Genomic DNA, 23,451 nt, shown 5'->3' with positions numbered 1-23,451 from the left:
GGGATGGAAACTGTTTCTTCAAGTTAGCCGTAGAGTCTAGGACTTAAAAAACTGCTGTAATGAAGGGAAGTACCTTTGCTCTTTTAGTGTAGAAGGAGGATTATCAGTTTATCAAAGAGCTACTAAAGGGCGAGAACAGTTTTGGGGGCGATCAGAGGAAAAATATTGACAGCAGCCTAAGGATCTCCATCTGGGAATGGTCTCTGGTTCCAAAAAGAAGAAAAAACTTTCTAGGAAAGGTGCCCGATTCAATCAAGTTCCTAGAATAAGTCTTGAGAGGCCACCAGTGCCAGCAAACACTCTGGATGATGGTCACTTCTCCAGGGACTCTGTGAGTATTAACTGTGCCACTTGGATGAGTTGGGGGGTGGGAGCTTTCACTGTAGAATAAAATACTGGATCAGAACCAGCAAGGTTTGGGTTTGGAGAGTGTCACTCATTTCTCAGATTTCAATATGTTCTTGAGATTGACTTTCAATAAAAGGAGAACATGAGCAAGTTTGCTGAGAATAAGACTGAAGGCAAGAAAACATGTATGCTTGTGGAGTTTGTCTGCTCTATACAGCTGAGAAAAAGTGCCTGAAGAGATTATGGTCACCTGTCAGTGCTATGACCAGAAGCCAGAGGGGAAAAGGCTCAGTGAAGGTGCCATCTTCCAACCTGCCCAGGAAAACCCTAATCCCAAAGCACAGGATGCCTCATATTGACCTGGAAGATGGAGGTTCTTATCTGAAGGAAAAGCTGTGAGCCCTCCAGGATGGTGCCCTTATTGCACCTTTGGTTTTGCATAACCCAGCCTTTTAGGATTACCCACTATTTGTGATCAGTATGCTCTTTTCTTTTTTCTTTTCTCTTCTCTTCCTTTCCTTTCCTTTCCTTTCTTTTGGGGATTAAGTTCATAAGTGAATTGACAGCATGGCATAAAATGATAGACTGGAAAAACAAATTTTATCTCAGAATACTGAATCCTCAGAAATTTAGGCAGGTGATAAAAGGATCTCAATTTTGTTGACACCAAAGGAACTACTTCTTCCCAAATTCTCTGATGTTTACAGCAAGAGTCATGTTCCTTCTACCCATCTCGTGGATACTAGTCCAGAAGAAACCACTTTCAAAAGGAAAAGCTTAAAACCAATTTAACAACCAATCAAAGCACCTTTATAGAAACATTTTATTTGCTCTAAGCCAATACTTATTCGTGGATCTGATGGGGCCAGAATGCCAAAACTGTAATCACTTGTTATTTTTGTTGTTATTATCAATAACAACATTTTATAATGTACAACATTTTGCAATTTGCAAGGCATTCCTCATACGTTTGTTAATTTCACTCACAACAGTCCTGTGAAATAGTAGTACCCTATTTTCCCTATGAAAACTGCTCAAGTTTGTTCACATTGTGAATGGCAAAGCAGAATTCAGCTCCTGGATACCCTTTGATCTTTAAATTCATGATCTTTCAACCACATGTAACATTTACTCTGAGTAAACTGGGAAAATCGACTGAGATGATGCAAGACAGGCTGAATGTTACGGGGAATGTAAGAGCTAAAGAAAGGCCGTCATAACAAAATAGTTCTAGACTCAGAAGAATAGGAAAAAATCATTCCTTTGTTTGTGCATACACAGTATTATGTATAATACTCATTTTATCGCAAATGCAACTCTACACTGCATTATAAACGATTTTAAAAATATGTGATTTTCTTTTAATGTAATTTCAACTTGGTTTATTTTTGTCTACTTATGGATTCTATGCTAGGATTTGCTATTCTTTTGAAAGTGTCATTGTTGAATGGGAAGGTCCTTGACAATGTGACATGTTTTTATTGCTTACAATTGGGTTGACTGATCCCGATGTCTCTAAGGGCATATCACACCAGTGCTCAGACCCCACAATTTCATAAATGGCTGCGATTATTTTAGAAAAAGAGTTTCTATTACTATGTCATAAAAAGACTCCTGTTTAAAATGACTGTTAAACTGATTTCTGTATTTATCTCGTGCAAAGGAATTGAGGAAATTAACAACTGAAATTAGTTATTAAGGCAAATTCAAAATAGCCTTTGTGACCATGAAAGCTAAGTAATAGCTTTTGTGACCATTTTCAGCCCTTCCCATAGGATGGCAGCAGATAGAAAATAAGAAGGAAAATTGAAGTGATAAGTTTGGGATACCTTTCCACTAATATAAAAAGCAAGAAAAAGTAGGGACTTCTAACAAAATATTCATAGCTCAATTTGAAAATATTCTATATTATAACATTTCCTTCTGGGGCAAATTATTAAAACTTGATTTAATGTTGTATAAATTCCCATTTAGAATGCCACAAAATGAAGCGACTTCATTGTGCTTTAAGCTTGTGCATAAAATATCATGACAATAAAAGAGAGGTACTGTCAAGAGGTTAAAAAAAAAAAAGAAAGCATTAGGGCATTAGGAGACCTGGTATTGACTCTGTCAATTGTGTGACCTGAGACAAGTTTTCTAACTTTCTATATACCAGTGTTCTCATCCATAAAATGAATGTTTGGACCAGAGGATCTCAGTTGTCTCACTCAGCTCTAGAGTTCAGTGTTTATAAGTTTCATTATAGAGGTTGTCGGAAAACTTTATGTGGAGTATATGTACTTGCAATTGCGAGCACAGTTCAAAAGTTGCCCTCGGCCAAGCCTTTGAATCTTACGTAACAGGGGAAACAAATATAAAATAGTGCAAGCTCAGGTCAGCTAGGTATCCATGCCAGATTGCTTCAGCAAGGATCGGAGTGTAGGTAAAGAGGTCAGCTGAGCTCCTGATATCAATCAAATGTTAAGCAAGACTTAGAAGCCTTCCAAGACAGAGCAAGAGCAAACATCTTCCCGACACTGACCAACACTTACCAGTACTTGGGCCCCCAATTTCAAAACCTAAATGGGAAGATCTTAGTCTCAGAAATGTAGAGATATATGGCAAGCAGAAAACTATCCTGACACGTGAATGAAGCCTAAATGTTGTTCTTTAAAATACAACTTAGATTTTCCTGGCTATAAAATGAGTATTTACTACATATTAAAAAAATTACTTAGAATATGGAAATATGGAAAAGCCTAAAGTACAAAGTGACCACTGTGTTCTGCAATCCAGAGATAGCCACTGCTGGCATGTGTGTGAATTTGCTTCTCTCTCTGTATTTGGGCATGCGTGTACACACACAGCCACAGACCCTGCTTTGTATATGAGAGTACAAGCATGTCCCCAATGTGATTCGACATCTTTGACAATGTTATTTTAATAGAGTCCATCATAAGAATCTATCGAAATTGATTCACTAAACTTTTATTATTAGATTAATTTGCCTCCAATATTATGCTATCATAACTATTATTGCAATGGGTATTTTTGGACAAAGCTCTTCATCTGTATCTTTCTTTTCTTTCTTCAGGTCATTGATTATAAAGATTTTTTTTTTTTTTTTTTTTTTTGCATAGGCAGGCACTGGGAATGCGAACCCAAGTCTCAGGCATGGCAGGCGAGAACTCTGCCTGCTGAGCCACCGTGGCCCACCATGTAAACATCTTTAAGACTGCAGATATGTATTGTTAAATTTATGTACAGAGAGAGTGTAAAGCTTGGAATGATGAAATATAAGGAAGATACATGTGTTTGTAAAGCTATGGATCTTCAAGTTAGGAATGGCTGCAAAACTGACACTGTTCTCAGGCTGGGGAATGTTCTTAAAAGAAACACATACATATCTCCCAAAAGAGGATTGGATTGGTGTACAAAAATCAAGTTATACCTATCCATATTTGGGGTCATGAATTGTCTTTGCCTGTCAACATAACTGTATTTTGGAAGAAGACACCCTTTAGTATGAGTTTTAGGTGATTTGAAGACCCTTTCAGTCCAATAAGCTGACCAAATTATATGTAACCAAGACAAGAGTAAACATTTTAAATCTTTAACTATAATATATATGGGCTACGGTGGCTCAGCAGGCAGAGTTCTCGCCTGCCATGCTGGAGACCCGGGTTTGATTCCCAGTGCCTGTCCATATTAAAAAAAAAAACAATTTAAATATAATACATATATATTATGAGATGTCCTTCCTGTTAAAAGAAGGCACATGTACCTGTATGATCTTGAGCTTAATTTAATTTTCCCATCATCTGAGCTGTTACAAGTCATAACATTCTTTTCCTTTGTATGGTTCATTATGGTTTTATAAAGCACTTAAAATGGTCTCATTTAATTCTTATAGTACCACTCAGAAAGGAGTATAATCCTTACTGAACTGACAAGGAAACAGACGGTTAGAGATTTTAAATGACAAGCTCTAAGTCACAGAGTTAGGGCTTAGTCAGATTTTCTTGTAAAAATCAAGTCCTCAAAAAGCATAGCGGTAAAGTGTACTATGAAATGTAAATTCCATAGCTCTGATAGGCCAAAACTTTTACTGATGCTGAGAGAAGGCAACATTAATATGTGAAAATCATTTGTGTGCCATATTTTGGATTACATCCTCTCCATAGATAAAAGCCTGTCGTGGTAAAAGAGACTCGGGGCAGAGGGAAACTCCACCACTAAGTGTGGTACCATTTCCCAGAGAAGCCAAATGGACAAGAAGCCTTCCACCAGGAAAGGTAAACTTCTTTTGCTTGTAAGTTTCATTATGGGAGAGTTGAAGCTTCTTTCTGTATCCTTTACACATCCTTGCTCTCCTCTCCTCCCTTTCCACCTTACATCCTTTTGTAGACACTCTCTTAATCTAACAGCAGACCTGGCCCCAACCCCCAAACCTGGCAGGTTATAAAGTTATCTGTTGCTTTTTCCTTAGGAAGTCCCAACAAGCTCTCTAACAGAAAATAAACCAAATGATCAATAAAACCCCCAATGTATGTATGAATCTCCACTATAATACTCCTACCAGGTGACTGGCTTTTCCTCCTGAACTTAGAAAAACCTTCAGTAATATGGAAATAGCTACTTTTGCAGGCAGCCAAACCTGTTCCTAGGCCTTTTGGGCCATTAAAAAATAAACTTGTATACATTTATATATGTAATTTTTTTTTTTTAGTGACATGGGCAGGCTCTGGGAATTGAACCCAGGTCTCCGACATGGCAGGCAAGAAATCTGCCGCTGAACCACTGTTGCACCACCCTCTGCTGTTATATTTTTACCTGCTTCTTTACACGTTCCCTCTTGGTCTTGTTTTGTTCCTATTTCTCCAAATCTACCTAGGAAATTGTATCTTTCAATATTGGTCTATGTTCCACCTTGGGAGGCCTTTTTTTCTGTTCTTCGCCCTTGCAATATATTGACTACTCCATATCACTGAACATATGTGAAGATTCAGCACCATATCACATGCAGGACCTTGTGACAATGAGACACATAACCAGAATATTTCCAGAGAAAAATGCTAATTTATAGTACTATCTCTCAGATATCTTAAAAGAGAATCCTTGGAGATATGGTTAACTGACTCTAAAGGCACCTCTCTAAGTAGGGTCTCTTTTCAGGCTCTGTGATAAATGAATGTGTGTCATGGATGGGACCGCTGGCTTGTAGCTGGAAGATATGGGCTTTGTGACCAGCTCTGCCACCATCTTCCCCACTCACTTCATTTTGGAGCAATGAACATAACTACCTTACATTTAGGGCAGTGCAACAGTGGCTCAGTGGCAGAATTCTCGCCTGCCATGCCAGAGACCCGGGTTGATTCCCGGTGCCTGCCCATGAAAAAACAAAAAAAAAAAAGAAAGATGCCTTGCATTTAGTTTTTCCACTTATCTGTTTCCCACACTGGTCTTCTTCAATTGCTAAGTCCCAGGTGGATTGTCCTGAAGCCTTCAAAAGAAATACGATATGACACATACGACAAAAAGAAAAGAGAGTGGTAATCATGGTTATGTTTTGGTGGAAAAAGACAATGGGACTGCACGACATCATCTGAGGTCCTTTTCAGATTTAGCTGTGGGAGAAATGGAAAGAAGTGGGTCTCAACCAGGATGCTCACTGCCTATTTCTGTGTTGTTCTCAAGGTCTGGATTTCTGTTCCCTACGCTATGGGCTGGCCCTCATCATGCACTTCTCAAACTTCACCATGATAACCCAGCGTGTGAGTCTGAGCATTGCTATCATTGCCATGGTGAACAGCACCGAGCAGAACGAGCTGGCCAACGCCTCGGCAGAGGGGCCCCGGGCGCACACCCTCAGCAACCGCAGCAGGTCCATCAAGGAATTCAATAGAGAGGTGAGTTGGATGGCAGCACAAGGCTCTTTGTTGAAAGGGCAAACCCAGTTTGAAAGGAAGGCTTGGATTCTGTTGCTGCGTGGTATAGAATCATGTATTTTCAATGTCAAACTCGAAGGAACTGGGTTTATTTTTTTTTGAGACATTGTTCATATCTGTGATAAAAAGTAACCTTTCCTTCAGATTATTATGATCACAAGGATGAGGGGTGGGGACTGTAGGAAAAAAATAGTAAAAAATCTTGAAAGGGACCAAACAGAATACCTCGAGTGTCTTAAATAAAACAGTAGATATTGTCTAAGCATATCCTTCTGGGTTACCCGATTCTTCACAGATTTCTGCTTCTTTCATAATTATCTTTGAGATATTTTTCAACTCTGAAAATTGTACATAATTACATATAAGTGATAGATATGCAAATGATTTTGTTCATAGCCTTGTAAATGAATGAATCAATTGCAACTCTCTTCCCTCTCCACCACAACTGAATAAGCCAGTTTTGCCATCTGTTTAAAATCCATTTCAGCATTACTTACTGTTTATATATTTGTTCTTTGAGTTCTCCTTTGAGCCAGCTATTACATATTATTGTTTCCCTCATTAACCAATAAATTAAATAAAACCTTTGATGCTTGTTCATTTTATATTTGTATAGGAATCACGATTATACCCACTTAATAAAATTACCCTTTAAACTATCATTTATTGCACATTTCCAGTGCCAACCCTATAATTTATGTTTTCATTACCTTGAACTCAGCTTATTTATGATAACCTCCCCAGCTGCAATCTTTCTTTCATCATCAAGTCTATACATCCACACTCCCATACTCCCATACTCAGGAATCCAGGGCATCTTCCAAATTCCTTCCTTGATATGCTGTACTCCTCCAGAATCTAATCCTACTTCCCAGCTCAGTCTTAGCTGCTACTGATGGCCCAGGGAAATTCTGTTAGTTTCTGATCATTTGGTATTATTCCAAATGCAGTAATTCTATTGTTGTTGTTTTCTCCAGTGAAAATAAATTTTCTTTTTTCTCTTTATACAAATCGTAGTCATTCTTTAAAAGGTAGGTCAAGTACTGCTTCTTTCCTGGAAACTTCCCAAATTCCCTGTTCTCAAAGTCTGTACTTGTCTTATACTCATTCTCAATTCTTCATTCAGACAGGAGTCACATATATTACATTATTTATGGATCTATAGTTATTTTAAATGGATAAAATATCTAATCTTTTTATTCTTTGGCTCTCCACTTCAACTTCTAGAATGATGTCATATATCTAGTAAGCTACCAAAAATTATTTTTTGAGCTACATCAGCAGTATGTGATCTTATTCATTTGTAATATGTATTTTAAGAAGTCAGCTTAGCCAGGGCAAACCATAATTCCCAAACAATTTATTTTCAAAAATTAGAACTGATTTTAGTGAGAATTCAGTGAACCTATGTTTTCCATTTTCTTTGCAATGAGTCAACTTATCACACAGTTTTACCAGATGTAAAAATAGTTAAAATAGTTAAAAATATCAAAAATAGTTTCACACATGAAATATCCCTAAATGGCATCTTCTTATTATCCATCTAATAATGACTCTCTTTATTTCTTTTCTTCTTTACTTCCTCTGTTTTCTTTTCCTTCTGAGAAGAACAAATTAGGGGGGTAATTGATTGTTGGTTTGGAAAAGATGCAATATTTAAGTTAGGTTCAAAAGAGAGAAAAGCAAAAATAAATATTTTATAGTAGGACTTCAGCAATCCCATGCAACTCCTGACTATAGAGTGGGATTTCATAAACAGACTTCTTAGCAAAGAGTTTTCCTTCTTTTTTTTTTCTTTCCAGGCCTCTGTGTATGAATGGAGCCCAGAAACTCAAGGTATCATCTTTAGCTCCATCAGCTATGGAATAATATTGACTCTTATACCAAGTGGGTATTTAGCAGGGATATTTGGAGCAAAACAGATGCTTGGTGCTGGCTTGCTGATCTCCTCCCTTCTCACCCTCTTTACACCATTGGCTGCTGACTTCGGAGTGATTTTAGTTATTGTGGTTCGGACAGCCCAGGGCATGGCCCAGGTATCCAAGTATTTTTTCCTTCTGAGTGGGATAGAGATTCCCAGGTTCTACTGGAGATCAAAGGACTTAATGATTTTTCATTTTAGGGGATGGCATGGACAGGCCAGTTTACAATTTGGTCAAAATGGGCTCCCCCACTTGAACGAAGTAAGCTCACCAGTATTGCAGGATCAGGTAAGGAGGCATACACGGTAACAGCTTTGCCATCTGCTTTACCCTACCTTGTTTTTTCTTCTCTGAATGGAATTGTAAGCTGGAGAAGGAGAAATGTGCTACCAAAAATTTAACAGTATAAAATAGTTACATATCAAATAAGAAAGATTCATCTGGGCTGTAAGCCACTGAGGCTCAGAAGCCTCACTGTGAGTTAGGGTAGTCAGAAAAGATTGTAAGTTAAGAATCTTAAGAATTTGCATAAGTGGAAAAGGTCAAACAAAACGGTTTAAACATCAGTTTAGCAGAGACATAGAAGTGGGAATTAAGACTACCAGAATTCGGAGTGGCAAGGAGAGAACTAAAAAGGCGAGTTCAAAGAGTCCACATTATTCTGAGCTCTTTACTGTTCTGAACTGATGGCCATGACAACCCTCTATTAGACAGATTTTCCACAATTTACAGAGATTAAGTAAATTACCCAAATTCAAATCACCAGTGGATGGTAGGTCTAAGATTTGAGCCTAGGCAGCTTGGCTCCAGAGCACATATTTTCAGTCACTGTGCAAGGATGTCACTCCATAGTGTGTGATCATACTAAGACCTCCACAATATTTTCCCCCCAGCCTATAGCCTTGAGAGTGAACAGAACTGAGTTTCCATTAAGCTTATCACTTGCAGGCCCAGTATATAATATCATCCTGCTGATTTTTTACCTCACAACAGCACTCCTGCTTGCTGGTTTCCTCCCATAGCAGTTGTCGCCATTTCTTCTATCTCCAAATATTGTCAGTTGGTCTCTTTTAGCCACCATTGTTTCCTCCATCCTTCCTTTCCTATCAAAACCAAGTTACCTTCCTAAAGCACAGATAGAATATTTTAACTCACTTGTTCAAGAATTTTCAGAGTGTTCCTCCTTGATTGCAGAATAAAGACTGGCTTCCTTGGTACTGGCATAAAGATAGATATATTGACCAATGGAATTGAATAGAGTGCTCAGATATAGACCCTCTCATCTATGGACATTTGATCTTTGATAAGGCAGTCAAGCCAGCTCACCTGGGACAGAACAGTCTCTTCAATAAATGGTGCCTAGAGAACTGGATATCCATATGCAAAAGAATGAAAGAGGACCCGTATCTCACACCCTATACAAAAGTTAACTCAAAATGGATCAAAGATCTAAACATTAGGTCTAAGACCATAAAACAGTTAGAGGAAAATATAGGGAGATATCTTATGAATCTTACAATTGGAGGTGGTTTTATGGACCTTAAACCTAAAGCAAGAGCACTGAAGAAAGAAAGAAATAAATGGGAGCTCCTCAAAATTAAACACTTTTGTGCATCAAAGAACTTCATCAAGAAAGTAGAAAGACAGCCTACACAATGGGAGACAATATTTGGAAATGACATATCAGATAAAGGTCTAGTATCCAGAATTTATAAAGAGATTGTCCAACTCAACAACAAAAAGACAGCCAACCCAATTACAAAATGGGAAAAAGACTTGAACAGATACCTCTCAGAAGAGGAAATACAAATGGCCAAAAGGCACATGAAGAGATGCTCAATGTCCCTGGCCATTAGAGAAATGCAAATCAAAACCACAATGAGATATCATCTCACACCCACCAGAATGGCCATTATCAACAAAACAAAAAATGACAAGTGCTGGAGAGGATGCAGAGAAAGAGGCACACTTATCCACTGTTGGTGGGAATGTCAAATGGTGCAACCATTGTGGAAGGCAGTTTGGTGGTTCCTCAAAAAGCTGAATATAGAATTGCCATACGACCCAGCAATACCATTGCTAGGTATCTACTCAAAGGACTTAAGGGCAAAGACACAAATGGACATTTGCACACCAATGTTTATAGCAGCATTATTTACAATTGCAAAGAGATGGAAACAGCCAAAATGTCCATCAACAGACGAGTGGCTGAACAAACTGTGGTATATACATACGATGGAATATTATGCAGCTTTAAGATAGAATAAACTTATGAAGCATGTAATAACATGGATGGACCTAGAAAACATTATGCTGAGTGAGTCTAGCCAAAAGCTAAAGGACAAATACTGTATGGTCCCACTGATGTGAACCGACGTTAGAGAATAAACTTGGAATATGTCATTGGTAACAGAGACCATCAGGAGTTAGAAATAGAGTAAAATAATGGGTAATTGGAGCTGAAGGGATACAGACTGTGCAACAGGACTGAATACAAAAACTCAAAAATGGACAGCACAATACTACCTAATTGTAATGTAATTATATTAAAACACTAAATGAAGCTGCATCTGAGCTATAGTTTTTTGTTTTTTTAATATATTTTTTGTATTTTTTATTTTTATTTTTCTCTATATTATCATTTTATTTCTTTTTCTGTTGTCTTGCTATTTCTTTTTCTAAATCAATGAAAATGTACTAAGAAATGATGATCATACATCTATGTGATGATACTAAGAATCACTGATTGCATACGTAGAATGGAATGATTTCTAAATGTTGTGTTAATTTTTTTTAATAAAAAAAAAAAAGACTGGCTTCTTTATTGTACGGATCTAAAGATTCTCTGTGTCATCAGGCCCGAGCCTTCTTTCCTACCCTATGTTCCTCTGTAAGCAATGCTCTGGTGGCTCCAAATATGCTCCCCACCCCCATATCTGCACTTAACTTCTTTCTTATTCTACTTCTACTGGCCTATTTGGCTGGAAGGTCCATTGTCCCCAGTTCCTATTGCCCACATCCATCCATCCTCCTGCTTAGCTCATGTAAACAATTTATAAATTATATGATTGGTATTAATTTTCTCCTCATGTATACTTCCATAATGCATTGTAGTTTTTTTTAATTGCATTTATATGCTATGTCCTTTTTTTTTTTTTCAAGCTGCTGACTGGAACCTATTAGTGGGTCACAGAGTTAATTTAGTGAGTCACAACCAGTATTTAAAAAATGAAAGGGAAGAGATTAGAATAGAAAATTTTTGGTGTACGTTGCACATGGTAAGGCTAAGTATTCATTTTTGAAACTTTTGTTTGAGGTGTGTATGTGTGGTTGTACAAGTATATCTGTGTGTGTATTGTGTTGCCATGTGAAATGCATTTCTTACTGGTGATCTCTGTAAGGTTCAAAATCCAAAGTCTAAATTTTATTATACTATTAATAGTGAATTTTGTTAGCACTTAGTCCTGCATCTTGACTGAAACCTCCTTAAAGACAGGGACTGCATCTTATTAATTTTCATAAGTCTTTCCTTTCTTGTCCCCAATCTCATATTTCAAAACTCAGCCTGAATGTAATTCTCCTCGTAAGGAAATCCTGGTGGGCTGTGATTACAGAGAATGTCTGTTTCAAACGAAAAGATCTGGCTTTGGTCACGTTGGTGTTGTAGAGGCTTTGAAGAGTCAGGGAGCATTTCCCTACTCGTTATGCATTCTCACTATTTCACATGACTTTTTGGAGGAGATTAGTAAGTGGGAGAAGGACTCTTATCACCCAGTAATTCTAAGCCTGCCCCCTCACTGTAGGTCACATCTGGAGTCCACTAAATCTCAGCCTCTGGTGCTGTCATAATTGAATTTTTCCTCTTGTCTCCTCAGGGGCAGCGTTTGGGTCCTTCATCATCCTCTGTATGGGTGGCCTGATTTGCCAGGCTTTGGGCTGGCCCTTTATCTTCTACATCTTTGGTGAGTCACCTTCTCTCAAATCCTAATGCTTCCATGCCCCAGGCATTCATTTCGAAGGCTATATCACCCACCTTCTCCCACATGAGAGAAAATATCTTTTATTAAGTGGAAGATGACAAAGGATGTTGAGGATTGATAGATTTCTTATTCTAGGCCACCCACTCGATTTAACATTGTCATGGTTGTTCTGACCACAGGCAGAGGAGATGACTCTACACATGGTTCTGACTTCCAAAACAATAGAAATACAGTTATCCTTCTGCCCCAAGCATCTTCTGTAGAACTTTTACCAAGACATCTGAAATGTCTGGTCTTATCACTGTATGTGGTTTATCAAAGTTGGGTGAAGTACACCTTCAGTGTGTCTTCATATTGAGTTATAATATGTGTTTCTGCCCAAGATTCCCTTCACCTTATTCTCGACCTGGTGAATCTTTTAAAGCTCAGTGGGTCCTTCCAATACTTATCATATTCATGTGCTCTGTCTTCTATGCTTCTTGCTACTATGCTTTCACTAGACTATGTCAGCATGTAATTATTTATCCCCCCCCCACACACATACACACCCACTAGACTATGAAATGCTTGAGGCAAGAAATCCATCTGTGATAATGTTTATATCACTTTGGTGCCATCATAGTGCCTGACTCTTAGCTTTATAAATAAAAGAATGGATGAATCCAGTAATTAGAGGGGATTAAAGAACCATAGTCCTCAGAGTCTTTTTGTGTGGGGGTGGTGGGGGGTGGTGGTGGTGCATGGTCCAGGAATTGAACCCGGGTCTTCTGCATGGAAGGCAACTATGCAGACACTGAACCACCTGTGCACTCTGATAATTGTAGTAATTGTTTCTTTTAAGTACTGCCATGTCTGTTATGTTTTGCTTCTTTTTGGGGGAGGGGTAGATGGGATACATAGTCCAGAAATTGAAACTAGGTCTCCTGCATGGAAGGCCAGCATTTACCACTGAACCACCTATGCACTCTTTCAGAGTCTTTTAACATATACTCTTCTTCCAATGGCAAATCCTAGTAATGGGACAAGCTTCTGTTCATTATTTTGTTGTTATAGCCAAATGGTATCTTGAAATATGATTCTAGATTGGACGTATTTTCATTAATGGTGTTAATTTGGATCTATGCTTGTTAGCCAGATAGTGTTGAATAATGTTTCTTCTGGGAATACATAAGGGAAGAGTAGTTTGGATAAAACATTACTCTCTCTTGCAAGTTTGTTTGAAATTTTCCCTTACCACACTGATTTCATGGAAGGTTATTTCATGTATATATGACTACTCTCCTGCTTCAGGCCTGGCTGTTGAGATCTTCCAAAGCAAGACAATAATGTATATATTAAGAAGAGATCTTTGCTAAAGATACATAACACCATTGGCATTTTAAGAGTAATGAATCAGCTATGCATTGGTATATTTATGCTCATGCTACATTCAGAGGGTTCTGACACTGACAAAGGAAGACTATATTTGAGAGGTGGTATCAGGAAAGCCTTAATTGTAAAAGGAGATTTGTTGAAGAATTGACAGGAAGAAGTGGGAAAATTTAGGCCCTTTTAATAAAATAGCCTTGAACTGATGTGTGTGTTGGGAGTAGGAGGTGGAAGCATGCTACTTCAAAGGAAACCCCCTCTCCCCAAGGTACAAATCTGTCTGAAAACTAATTCTGTCCCTGCTTCCCAGGTAGCATTGGCTGTGTCTGCTGTCTCCTGTGGTTCACGGTGATTTATGATGACCCCATGCATCACCCATGTATAAGTGTCAGGGAGAAGGAACACATTGTGTCTGCACTGGCTCAACAGGTACAGTGCACCCTTCTACCTGTTGACCATACAAACATCACCAGGGCAGGTTGTGGGTCTTCCAGAAGAGACCCTCTGGCCTGTTCTCATATCTATGTTGATCAGATATTTCCTTTCAGTCCAGTTCTCCTAGACGATCTGTCCCCATAAAAGCTATGGTGAGATGCCTACCACTTTGGGCCATTTTCATGGGGTTTTTCAGCCATTTCTGGTTATGTACCATAATCATAACATACCTACCGACGTACATCAATTCCGTGCTCCATGTTAACATAAAAAATGTGAGTATACTTCCTATATGTCTATGAAAATGATGATATGGCAATAAGGGGAAATAGTTCTATGCTGCCTACTACATTCCGGTTGCTTCTCTTTGCACATAATCACTCATTTAGCCCTCACAATGACCTTCAGAGAGGCACTGTACTGATTCCCACTGCACAAGAAAGGAAAAGGGGACACATAGAGGTGAGATAGCTTGCCCTGAGTTACACAACTTCCAAGTGGCAGAACTGCTGTAGCATCTGTGTTCTTTACCACTGCATTACACTGCCATGCCAGCTAATTCTTCAATTTCCCTTAGAAGTTGCTTTTTTTCTGAGGACCAATGTGATGCAGGTGCTGGCCCTGTTATACCTGAGACAGTATTCTTTCTAGAATGGAAAAAGATGCTATTTTCTCTAAAAAGACTCGGAATGTCAGATGGCAAGCTAATGGTTGGTCTTTGTAACTGATAAATTTTGGTGCAGTGTGTGCCTCTGTAATTACTCACTGTATAATTTTCCTTCCTTCAGAGTGGGGTTCTATCCTCCCTGCCTTTTATTGCTGCTTCAAGCTGTACAATTCTAGGAGGTCAGTTGGCAGATTTCCTTCTCTCGAGGAATCTTCTCAGATTAATCACTGTGCGAAAACTCTTTTCATCACTAGGTAAGAATAGGCCTATGGGCTCAGTTGACCAACCCTCTTTTCCATGCATGGTCTGAGAGGCTTCTTGATGGCATGTCTTCATTCTCCAGGGCTTCTCCTTCCATCACTGTGTGCTATGGCGCTGCCTTTTGTGACTTCTAGTTATGTGACAACCATCATTTTGATGATACTTATTCCTGGAACCAGCAACCTGTGTGATTCAGGATTTATCATCAACACATTAGATGTTGCCCCCAGGTAAGAGCTTTATCTATTCTTCCTCTCCTCCATAAAAAGCTTGCCTGCCTGCCCCTTCCTTCCTTCTTTCCTTTCCTCTATCCTTCCTTTCTTCTTTTCTTCCTTCCTTCCTTCCTCCTTCCCTTCCTCCTTTTCTGCTTCCTCCCTTTCCCTTTCCTTCTTTCCCCTCCCATCCCCTCTTCTCCCCTACTATTTCCTTCTTCTCCCCTCCCTGCCTCTCCCCTCCCGCTCTTCTCTTTCAATGCTCATCTATATCATAAAATGTTTATTTGTAATGAAGTTTTCAGGTACTGGTTGTAAAGGTCTTTATAAGCCATCAGCATGTTGTCTAAGTTTTCTTATTCATGTAATGTATTAGTTGCAAAAAAATTTTAAGCTCAAAAAAACAAAAAGCCCTTCCAGAGGTTTTAGTCCTCAGCTTTCTGCTCACAACTCTTCATGTTAGTGACCTATGCTAAATGATGATGAAGTGACAGATAACTAGAAATGTTGGGATGTGGCCATAACCTAAAGCAGATTTAGAATACCAGTTCCCAATCTTGGCTGGTAATCATTTAGATAAAAAATTTCAGAAGCCTCCTCACCAGATATGGGACTGTGTGTTCTGGGAAAGGGCCCCCACTCGTGCGTACTGAACAGGCTTCCAGGGTGTTGATCATATTAGCTACTACATACGAATGCATTCACCATGAGCCAAATCCTGTTCTAAGTATTTCTCTTATATCAACATGTTCGATCCTTACAATGTAAAGTAGGCCTTCTCGTTACCCCCATTTTGTAGGGGAGAAGATCGAAGTATAAGGAGGTTAAGTGGCTTGTCTAGGCAGCAGAGTAAGGATTTGGACACAGGGAGTTTGGCTGTGGAATCTGTGTCCCCTTATCCACTAAACAGACTGCCTCCCATGCTGAGCAACCAGGGTGGGGAATCATGGCTCCTGGAGCAAATGAACTGCCCCTGGTGGTTGACTCTGGACAGCTGATTTCAGGGTTGGGAAACAGAAATTGCCCTGGACATCTTCAGGTAAAGGATAAACTTCATTTTGCCTAAAATGACTTTGCCATTAGAGTGGAGCTCCATTAAAGCTGAGTCACTCCAAAAGCCATGGGCCTTTCTGATTCTGTATAAAATCTTCTCCCACAGATACGCAAGTTTTCTCATGGGAATCTCCAGGGGATTTGGGCTCATCGCAGGAATCATCTCTTCCACTGCCACCGGATTCCTTATCAGTCAGGTTGGGTCCTGTTTACTGAACATCTACAGGTGGCAGGTGTTATTTGGTCAGGCTTCTGCTCTGAAGGACTCTGGTCCAGTGGGGAAAATAAGCATGGATATCACCCCAATTACTCTCCTCATAGGGGTATCTAAATCAGACGTTTTATGTCAGCTTTCCCAGAGGGAGGAAAATAGAAGCTGAATTTTCAAATATGAATAGACATTAGATTGCTGAAAATGAGCAGTTCAGAGATACAAAAGCATGAAACAGTCCTTAGTTACTGCCAGGGGAATGAAGATAGAGGGGCAGGAGAGAAAGATCATGAAGAATTTGTTCAGCTTAATTCCAACTTAAAAATGTCTCCAAAAGGAAACACAGAATGTCTCAAGGCAAGTTTAAAGAGAAAAGAAAATGTTTGTGAGACACCACAGGCAACCAGGCCAATGAGGCTTGCTCAGTGCCCCAAAGTAGGGGCTGGTGGGGACGATGAACAAGCAGAACCAGGCTGGGATAGAAGAACTGACCAGGGTCAACTCATAGAGAAAAGTTTTGTTTTAACAGATCTCTATGCGATCTACTTTCTGGGTTACTTTTTTACCAATTTCTAGGAATCCATCATGACTTTATTGCTGGAAATGAGCTATCACTTACCAGTACTTGGTGAGCAGGATCACATGGAGAGATCAAACATAACTCATCTTGCATGGGATGTCTATCTAAGGGGTGGTTGTGATTGATATCAGTAGCCTGTCCCCCTCCCCCAAAATAAAAATCAGAGAGAACACATGCATGAGATCTTAAAAGATACCGTGGTAGGTAGAGTTTTAAATGAGTAGTACAATGTATTAATTCCTAGGGCTGCCGTAGCAAAGTATCACAAACTGGGTGGCAGCAGGGACATGCTATCTCTGAAGGTTTCAGGGAAGAATACTTCCTTGCCTACTCCTAGCTCCTGGCAATTGCTGGCAATTATTAATGTTCCGTGGCTTGTAGCTGCATCGCTCCAATCTTTACCACCATCTTCACACGGTCATCTTTCCTCTGAGTCTCTCTGTCACCAAATCTCTTTCTCTTTACAAGGACAACACTCAGTGCATTTAGGGCTCACCCTAATCCAATATAAACTTAACTTAATTCTATCTGCAGAGACCTATTTCCAAATAAGGTATAATTTGCAGGTAATGGGAATTAGAGCGTCAACATATATTTTTTGGCAAATACAAGTTAACTAACAGCAAACAACATTTTCAGAAATGTTGAAATCCAAATCTCTAGGAAAACATTAATGTAGGCTCGTTTATTCTGATTTAAAGAAAAATCCAGAACCCAGAACTATTATTTATACTCATTTTCTTTCCAACCATTTCATAAAATCTTCTTTGATTACTTCAGATGTTAAATGGTCATTGCATGTTGTTTCCCTTACTGTTGGTGGGGGATGTTGCAGTGCACAAAATGGGTGATTTCTAGCATGGGTGGAGGAGGAGTTTGTGAGGCTAATAACTATTCTGTGTTTTTTTTCCTCTAGGATTCTGTGTCTGGATGGAGAAATGTCTTTTTCCTCTCAGCAGCTGTCAACATGTTTGGTCTGTTCTTTTATCTCATGTTTGGACAAGCAGAAATCCAGAATTGGGCCAAAGAGAGGACTCTTACCCACCTCTAAGGCTATCAAGTTACAAACAACTACAGTACTGACCATTAACTTTTCAACATTTTTAATGTATTGCCATTCTTTGTGTTCTTGGCCATAGATCAGCAGTTCTCAACTATGATTATGTGTTAGAATTCCCTGGGTAGCCTCAAGAACTTACTGATGCCAAGACCCCATTGATAAAGTTTGACTGAGTTGAGCTGGAGCCTAGCTAACATTAATTTTTTTGGCACTCCCCAGGGGTTTCTGACACACAGTCAAGATTGAGAACTGCTGGACTAACGTAAAAAGTCAATTCCTATCGCCTTTGGATTTTCTTCTTTAGAAAGTATTAGATAAATAAAAAATCTATGTGAAAATAATAGTTGACAAGTACCTTTGTGAAGGTGGTATGGACAAAGAGAAATTTTGCTGGGAATTGTAGCCATATTACAGAGTTCTGCATAGAATAGAATTTTAAGGCTGTAATCCACACAATTGTTATTTTACTTTCGTTTTTATAAATTGTGAAACATGGATATTTATTTATATAGTTAAATTCTATTAAAATTCATATGCTAAAATTAAATAGAAGATTTTCAAATTATTTAATATACGATAATCTTTACCAGACAAACATATATTTGCTTACACTAGCTAAATTCTCCTAGATTAATGACCAGCGAATGGCCAGAAAGAGATGAAGTGAATGAGGCTAAATAGAAGCTAGAGAAGAAAGGAGAATGTAACAAAACATAGTGTGGGCACTTCCAGGAGTGATAGTGAGATAGTTCAGATCAAATGATGAAAAGGAGAGAAATGAAAGAACTTTTTAAAGTAAAATGGAAATTTATGGGCTGGGGGTGCACGGGAGGAGACACGGTGTAATAGGATGCAACATCCTGTTTTTTTATGGTAAAAAAGATCATTTGACCTTCCTCATATTTTCACAAGATTCTCAAATTAGTCATCATCAACACCAATTTCAGGGAATAGCTTTATTGTTCTTTCCATTAGTGTCTTCAGACATTTTCTGTTGGGTTGCCCTTTCCTGCTTCTGAACAGTATCTCTGTTCTAGTTTGCTAGCTGCAGGAATGCAATATACCAGATAGGGGATGGCTTTTTAAAAGGGGAATTTAATAAGTTGCAAGTCTACAATTTGTAGGCCATGGAAATGTCCCAATTAAGGCAAGTCTATTGAAATGTCCAATCTAAGGCATCCAGGGAAAGAGCCTTGATTCAAGAAGGCTGTTGAAGTTCAGGGTTTCTCTCTCAATTGGGAAAGGCACGTGGTGAACATGGTCAGGGTTTCTCTCTCATCTGGAAAAGCATGTGGCAAACATGGCGTTGTCTGCTGGTTTTCTCTCCAGGCCTCTTTTATAAGATTCCAGTAAACTAATCAAGACCCACATAGAAAACATGTCTCCATCTAATCAAGTTTAATACCTACACTTGATTGAGTCACATCTCTGTGGAGATAACCCAGTCAAGTTTCCAACCTGTAGTACTGAATAAGGTTTAGAAGGAACAGTTGCTCCCACAAGATTGATTAGGATTAAATCATGGCTTTTCTAGGGTACATAAATCTTTTCAAACCCGTACAATCTCTAAACTGTTTTCTGTCAAGTCCAATGTAAATCAAAACTTCAATATCATCTGACAAAGGCTATGTACCTAGAAATATGAAGAAATAAAAACTAAACAAAAAGGCAGAAAACATAGAAAAATAGGTGAAAGACCTGAACAGAGACTTCACAAAGAGGTTTTCTGAGTGGCCCCAAAATACATAAAAACGTGCTCAAACTCATTAGTCATTAGAGAAATGAAAATAAAACTACAATAAGATACCACCCCACACTTAAAAGAATGGCTGAAATAAAAGATGAAAATCAGCAAATATTGGCAAGGGTTTGGGGTAACTGGAACACATACACGGTGGGTAAGTGTAAAGTAGTACTTTGGAAAGCTGCTTGGCAAAATGTCCTAAGGCTAATTTTACACATTCTAGTAACTCAAGAATTTCACTAAGAAATGCATGCAGCTGCTCATTAAAAAAAACTACAACAGTGCTCATAATAACCCAAACTGTAAACAACTAAATTGTCCATTAAGAGAAGAATAAGTAAATAAATTATGTTATGTTCATACAGCAATGAGAATAAACAAATCACAACTCAAATAACATGGATGGATCTTAAGTTCACATTAAGTGAAAGAAAGACAGTATTTTTTTTAAGTTGGTATAGAGTTTTTTAAAATAGCCCAAACTAATCTGTTCTGTTAAAAAATCAATCTAGTAATTTTCCTTGAGCCAGGGATGGAAGTAGTGATGGGAAGGTAGGGTGTGGCTCTTGGGGTGCTGGTAATATAACATTTCTTGATTTTTACATTTTTATGTAGGTTAAAAAAAAGAGGTTTACTTAAAACAAATTAAACCTCATCAATTTTAAAGTTTCTCCTCTCCCTTCGGCTCAGGTTTGAGCATTGGGACCTGCAATGGAGAAGGGTTCCTGGCCTCTACTTTCATGTTCTTTCTGGTCCTCTCCCTCTTCCTTCTTTGCTGGACCCTCAGCATTAGAGCACGAGGGGAGGTAGTGGACAATGTCAGCTTTTGAGTCAAAGGCAAAATTCACAAAATCAAGGAGCTTCAGGCTTCCAAGAAACCATGACCCTGGAAATACCAGTTGCCATAGGAGGTAAGAACAACAATGAGTTAACATGTCCACTTCTGTATAGTAGCTCTAATTGATGCTACAGGTAGCATCTATGTGACAGAGACTTTTAGGTTATCTTTCCCCATCTGATGGTATGAAGAAGAGTTACCATTCACACTTTCTCATGGCTTCAGAGAAGAGATGCCATTGTGAGCTGATAGGAAGAAACTCTAACCCAACTTTCCTATTCCTCAACAATAGTTTCTAACAATGGTCATGCAAATTAATTTATCTTTCTCAAATATCTTATTGTCATCTATTTTGTGAGGAGATAATTTTCTCTCTCTCTTTTGACTGTTAATATTATCAATTTTATCAATATGTTTCTTAATGGAGAGCAATCTTCTCCTTCAGGATTCTTTAAATATACCATAAAATTTGATTTACTAGTAATTTATTTAGCACTTTTGCTTCTGTATTGATATATGAGAATGATCTGTATGTGTGCATGTGTTTTGTCTGGCTTTATCATATCTGGAGATGAGATATGTGCCAATTTCAAAAAATAAAGAAAAAAAAAGAAAGGGAAACTTTCCTTAATGTCCAATGGTCTGAAAAATTTAGAATGAATTTTTACAGTTGTCATTATTATTCAAAGGCTTAAAAGCAATTGTTTTTGAAACTACATGGGCATACATCCATTTTGTGGAGAGTTCTTTGATAATTTTCTCAATTTCCTTCATGGTTATCAGTCTCTTAAGGGATTCTATATTTTCTTTGATCAATTTTGGTAATTTATAACATTTTGGAGAATCTTCCATTTGATACATAATTTAAAAGGTATTTGTAAGATATTCAAATATTTAATCAAATTGTCTTTTCAAAATATATTTATTTTGTCTGTATCTGAGGTTGTAGCTTCTTTTGTACTTCTTACATGATGCATGTGTTCTTTCTTTCTGCTTCTTCCTTAGACCACTTCGTGATTTATTTGTTTTCCTATTTCCCTTTTATACATTTTTGTTTTGAAAACTTGGTTCATTTTTTCCATTCATTTTTATTTAATTATGAAAGAGGTTAAGGTTTAAATGGGACTTCTCCAAGTCCACTTTTGTTCGCAAACTACATTTTGCTGTGTTGTGTCCTAAAATTCATTGTTTGCTTCATGCTTTATTTCTCAAGTTGATAACCTAAGGAGTAAAAAAGCCAACTGTTGGCTTCTGCCTTACATATGTTGAGGAAACTGGCTCACAGAGAATTGCTTTACCATCTCATCCAAGTACAGTCCCCTTGGGTTCATTGCTATCCTTTGGAAATTACCGTAGCCCATTCTTAGTTTTGCATTAAGTACTTTCCTTATAAGAATTATAACATTTGCATCCTATTGGGTATCTTGCTTATCACTGTGGTTTGAATGTAATTCAAGTTCCAGAACTAGGACAAGGCAAGGGAGGTACCCAAGGAGCAATGCTTAAGGAGGGCCTCATTCTCAGGCTCATGTAAATGTTGGCTTGTAAGTGAGTAAGTGAGTAAGAGTAAGTCCCTCCTTAAATTATTATTTTTTTATTAATTAAAAAGAAATTAACAACAAGCAAAACAATAAGATATCATTCCATTCTACATATACAATCAATAATTCTTAATATCATCACATAGTTGCATATTCATCATTTCTTAGAACATTTGCATTGATTTAGAAAAAGAAATAAAAAGACAACAGAAAAAGAAATAAAATGACAATAGAGAAAAAAAAGTTATACATACCATACCCCATACCCCTCGCTTTCATTTACCACTAGCATTTCAAACTAAATTTATTTTAACATTTGTTCCCCCTATTATTTATTTTTATTCCATATGTTCTACTCTTTTGTTGATATGGTAGATAAAAGGAGCATCAAACACAAGGTTTCTACATTCACAGAGTCACATTGAGAAAGCTATATCATTGTTCAATCATCATCATGAAACATGGCTACTGGAACACAGCTCTACATTTTCAGGCAATTCCCTCCAGCCTCTTCACTACATCTTGAACAACAAGGTGATATCTACTTAATGCATGAGAATAACCTCCAGGATAACCTCTCGACTCTGTTTGGAATCTCTCAGCCATTGACACTTAGTCTCATTTCACTCTTCCCCCTTTTGATCGAGAAGGTTCTCTCAATCCCTTGATGTTAATTCTCAGCTCATTCTAGGGACATGACTTCCAGGGGTGTGGACCTTCCTGGCAACGTGAGACACAGATCCTGGAATGAGCTGAGACTCAGCATCAAGAGACTGAGAAAAACCTTAAATTATTTTTTAACTTTTTTATTGTATAGCATAACATGTATACAAGGTGAAGAAAGAAAAAAACAATAGTTTTCAAAGCACTCTTCAACAAGCAGTTACAGGACAAATCCCAGAGTTTGTCATGGGCTACCATACTATCCTTTCAGATTTTTACTTCTAGCTGCTCCAAAATATAGGAAGCTAGAAGGAATAAATATTTTTCTATTATCACAATCGACCTTTTTTTCTTTTCTGTGAAAAATAACATATATACAAAAAAGCAATACATTTCAAAGCATAGCACCACAATTAGTTGTAGAATATATTTCAAGAGTTTGGCATGGGTTATAATTCCACAATTTTAGGTTTTTACTTCTAGCTGCTCTAAGATACTGGAGACTAAAAGAGATATCAATTTAATGATTCAGCAATCATACTCATTTGTTAAATCCTATCTTCTCTGCATAAGTCTACCATCACCTTTGATCTTTCTATCCATCTCTTTAGGGGTGTTTGGGCTATGGCCATTCTAAC

At 38.1% G+C, this 23,451-nt stretch overlaps 2 protein-coding genes across 2 annotated transcripts in view; both read left to right on the top strand.

The window, feature by feature from the left end:
- SLC17A2 (solute carrier family 17 member 2) lies at positions 1 to 18,553 on the top strand. The gene is made up of 12 exons (XM_077143536.1): positions 1 to 331; positions 4,515 to 4,625; positions 6,028 to 6,239; positions 8,081 to 8,314; positions 8,401 to 8,488; positions 12,076 to 12,162; positions 13,859 to 13,977; positions 14,097 to 14,258; positions 14,772 to 14,904; positions 14,994 to 15,141; positions 16,283 to 16,373; positions 17,884 to 18,553. Exons 2-12 carry the CDS (start codon positions 4,598 to 4,600, stop codon positions 18,016 to 18,018), a joined length of 1,437 nt encoding a protein of 478 aa, XP_076999651.1. The 5' UTR covers positions 1 to 331; positions 4,515 to 4,597; the 3' UTR covers positions 18,019 to 18,553.
- A 2,098-nt stretch (positions 18,554 to 20,651) lies between these two features.
- LOC143668954 (histone H2A type 1-H-like) overlaps positions 20,652 to 23,451 on the top strand; it is a 50,359-nt gene continuing 47,559 nt past the window's right edge. The window contains exon 1 of the mRNA XM_077143566.1: positions 20,652 to 20,682. Coding sequence (XP_076999681.1) covers positions 20,652 to 20,682 — 31 coding nt within the window. The remainder of the gene's footprint in view (positions 20,683 to 23,451) is intronic.

This window comes from Tamandua tetradactyla, chromosome 25 (genome assembly GCF_023851605.1).
Source record: "Tamandua tetradactyla isolate mTamTet1 chromosome 25, mTamTet1.pri, whole genome shotgun sequence".
Taxonomy (NCBI): domain Eukaryota; kingdom Metazoa; phylum Chordata; class Mammalia; order Pilosa; family Myrmecophagidae; genus Tamandua; species Tamandua tetradactyla.
This window is presented reverse-complemented; position numbering and strand designations above follow the sequence as displayed.

What these genes read in the sequence shown, in the direction of transcription:
- SLC17A2 (XM_077143536.1), top strand. Translation starts at nt 4,598, where the DNA reads ATGGACAAGAAGCCTTCCACCAGGAAAG. An exon ending in TCAAGGAATTCAATAGAGAG is followed by an intron (nt 6,240 to 8,080) that starts GTGAGTTGGATG and finishes TTTTCTTTCCAG; the next exon opens with GCCTCTGTGTATGAATGGAG. An exon ending in CAGCCCAGGGCATGGCCCAG is followed by an intron (nt 8,315 to 8,400) that starts GTATCCAAGTAT and finishes TTTTCATTTTAG; the next exon opens with GGGATGGCATGGACAGGCCA.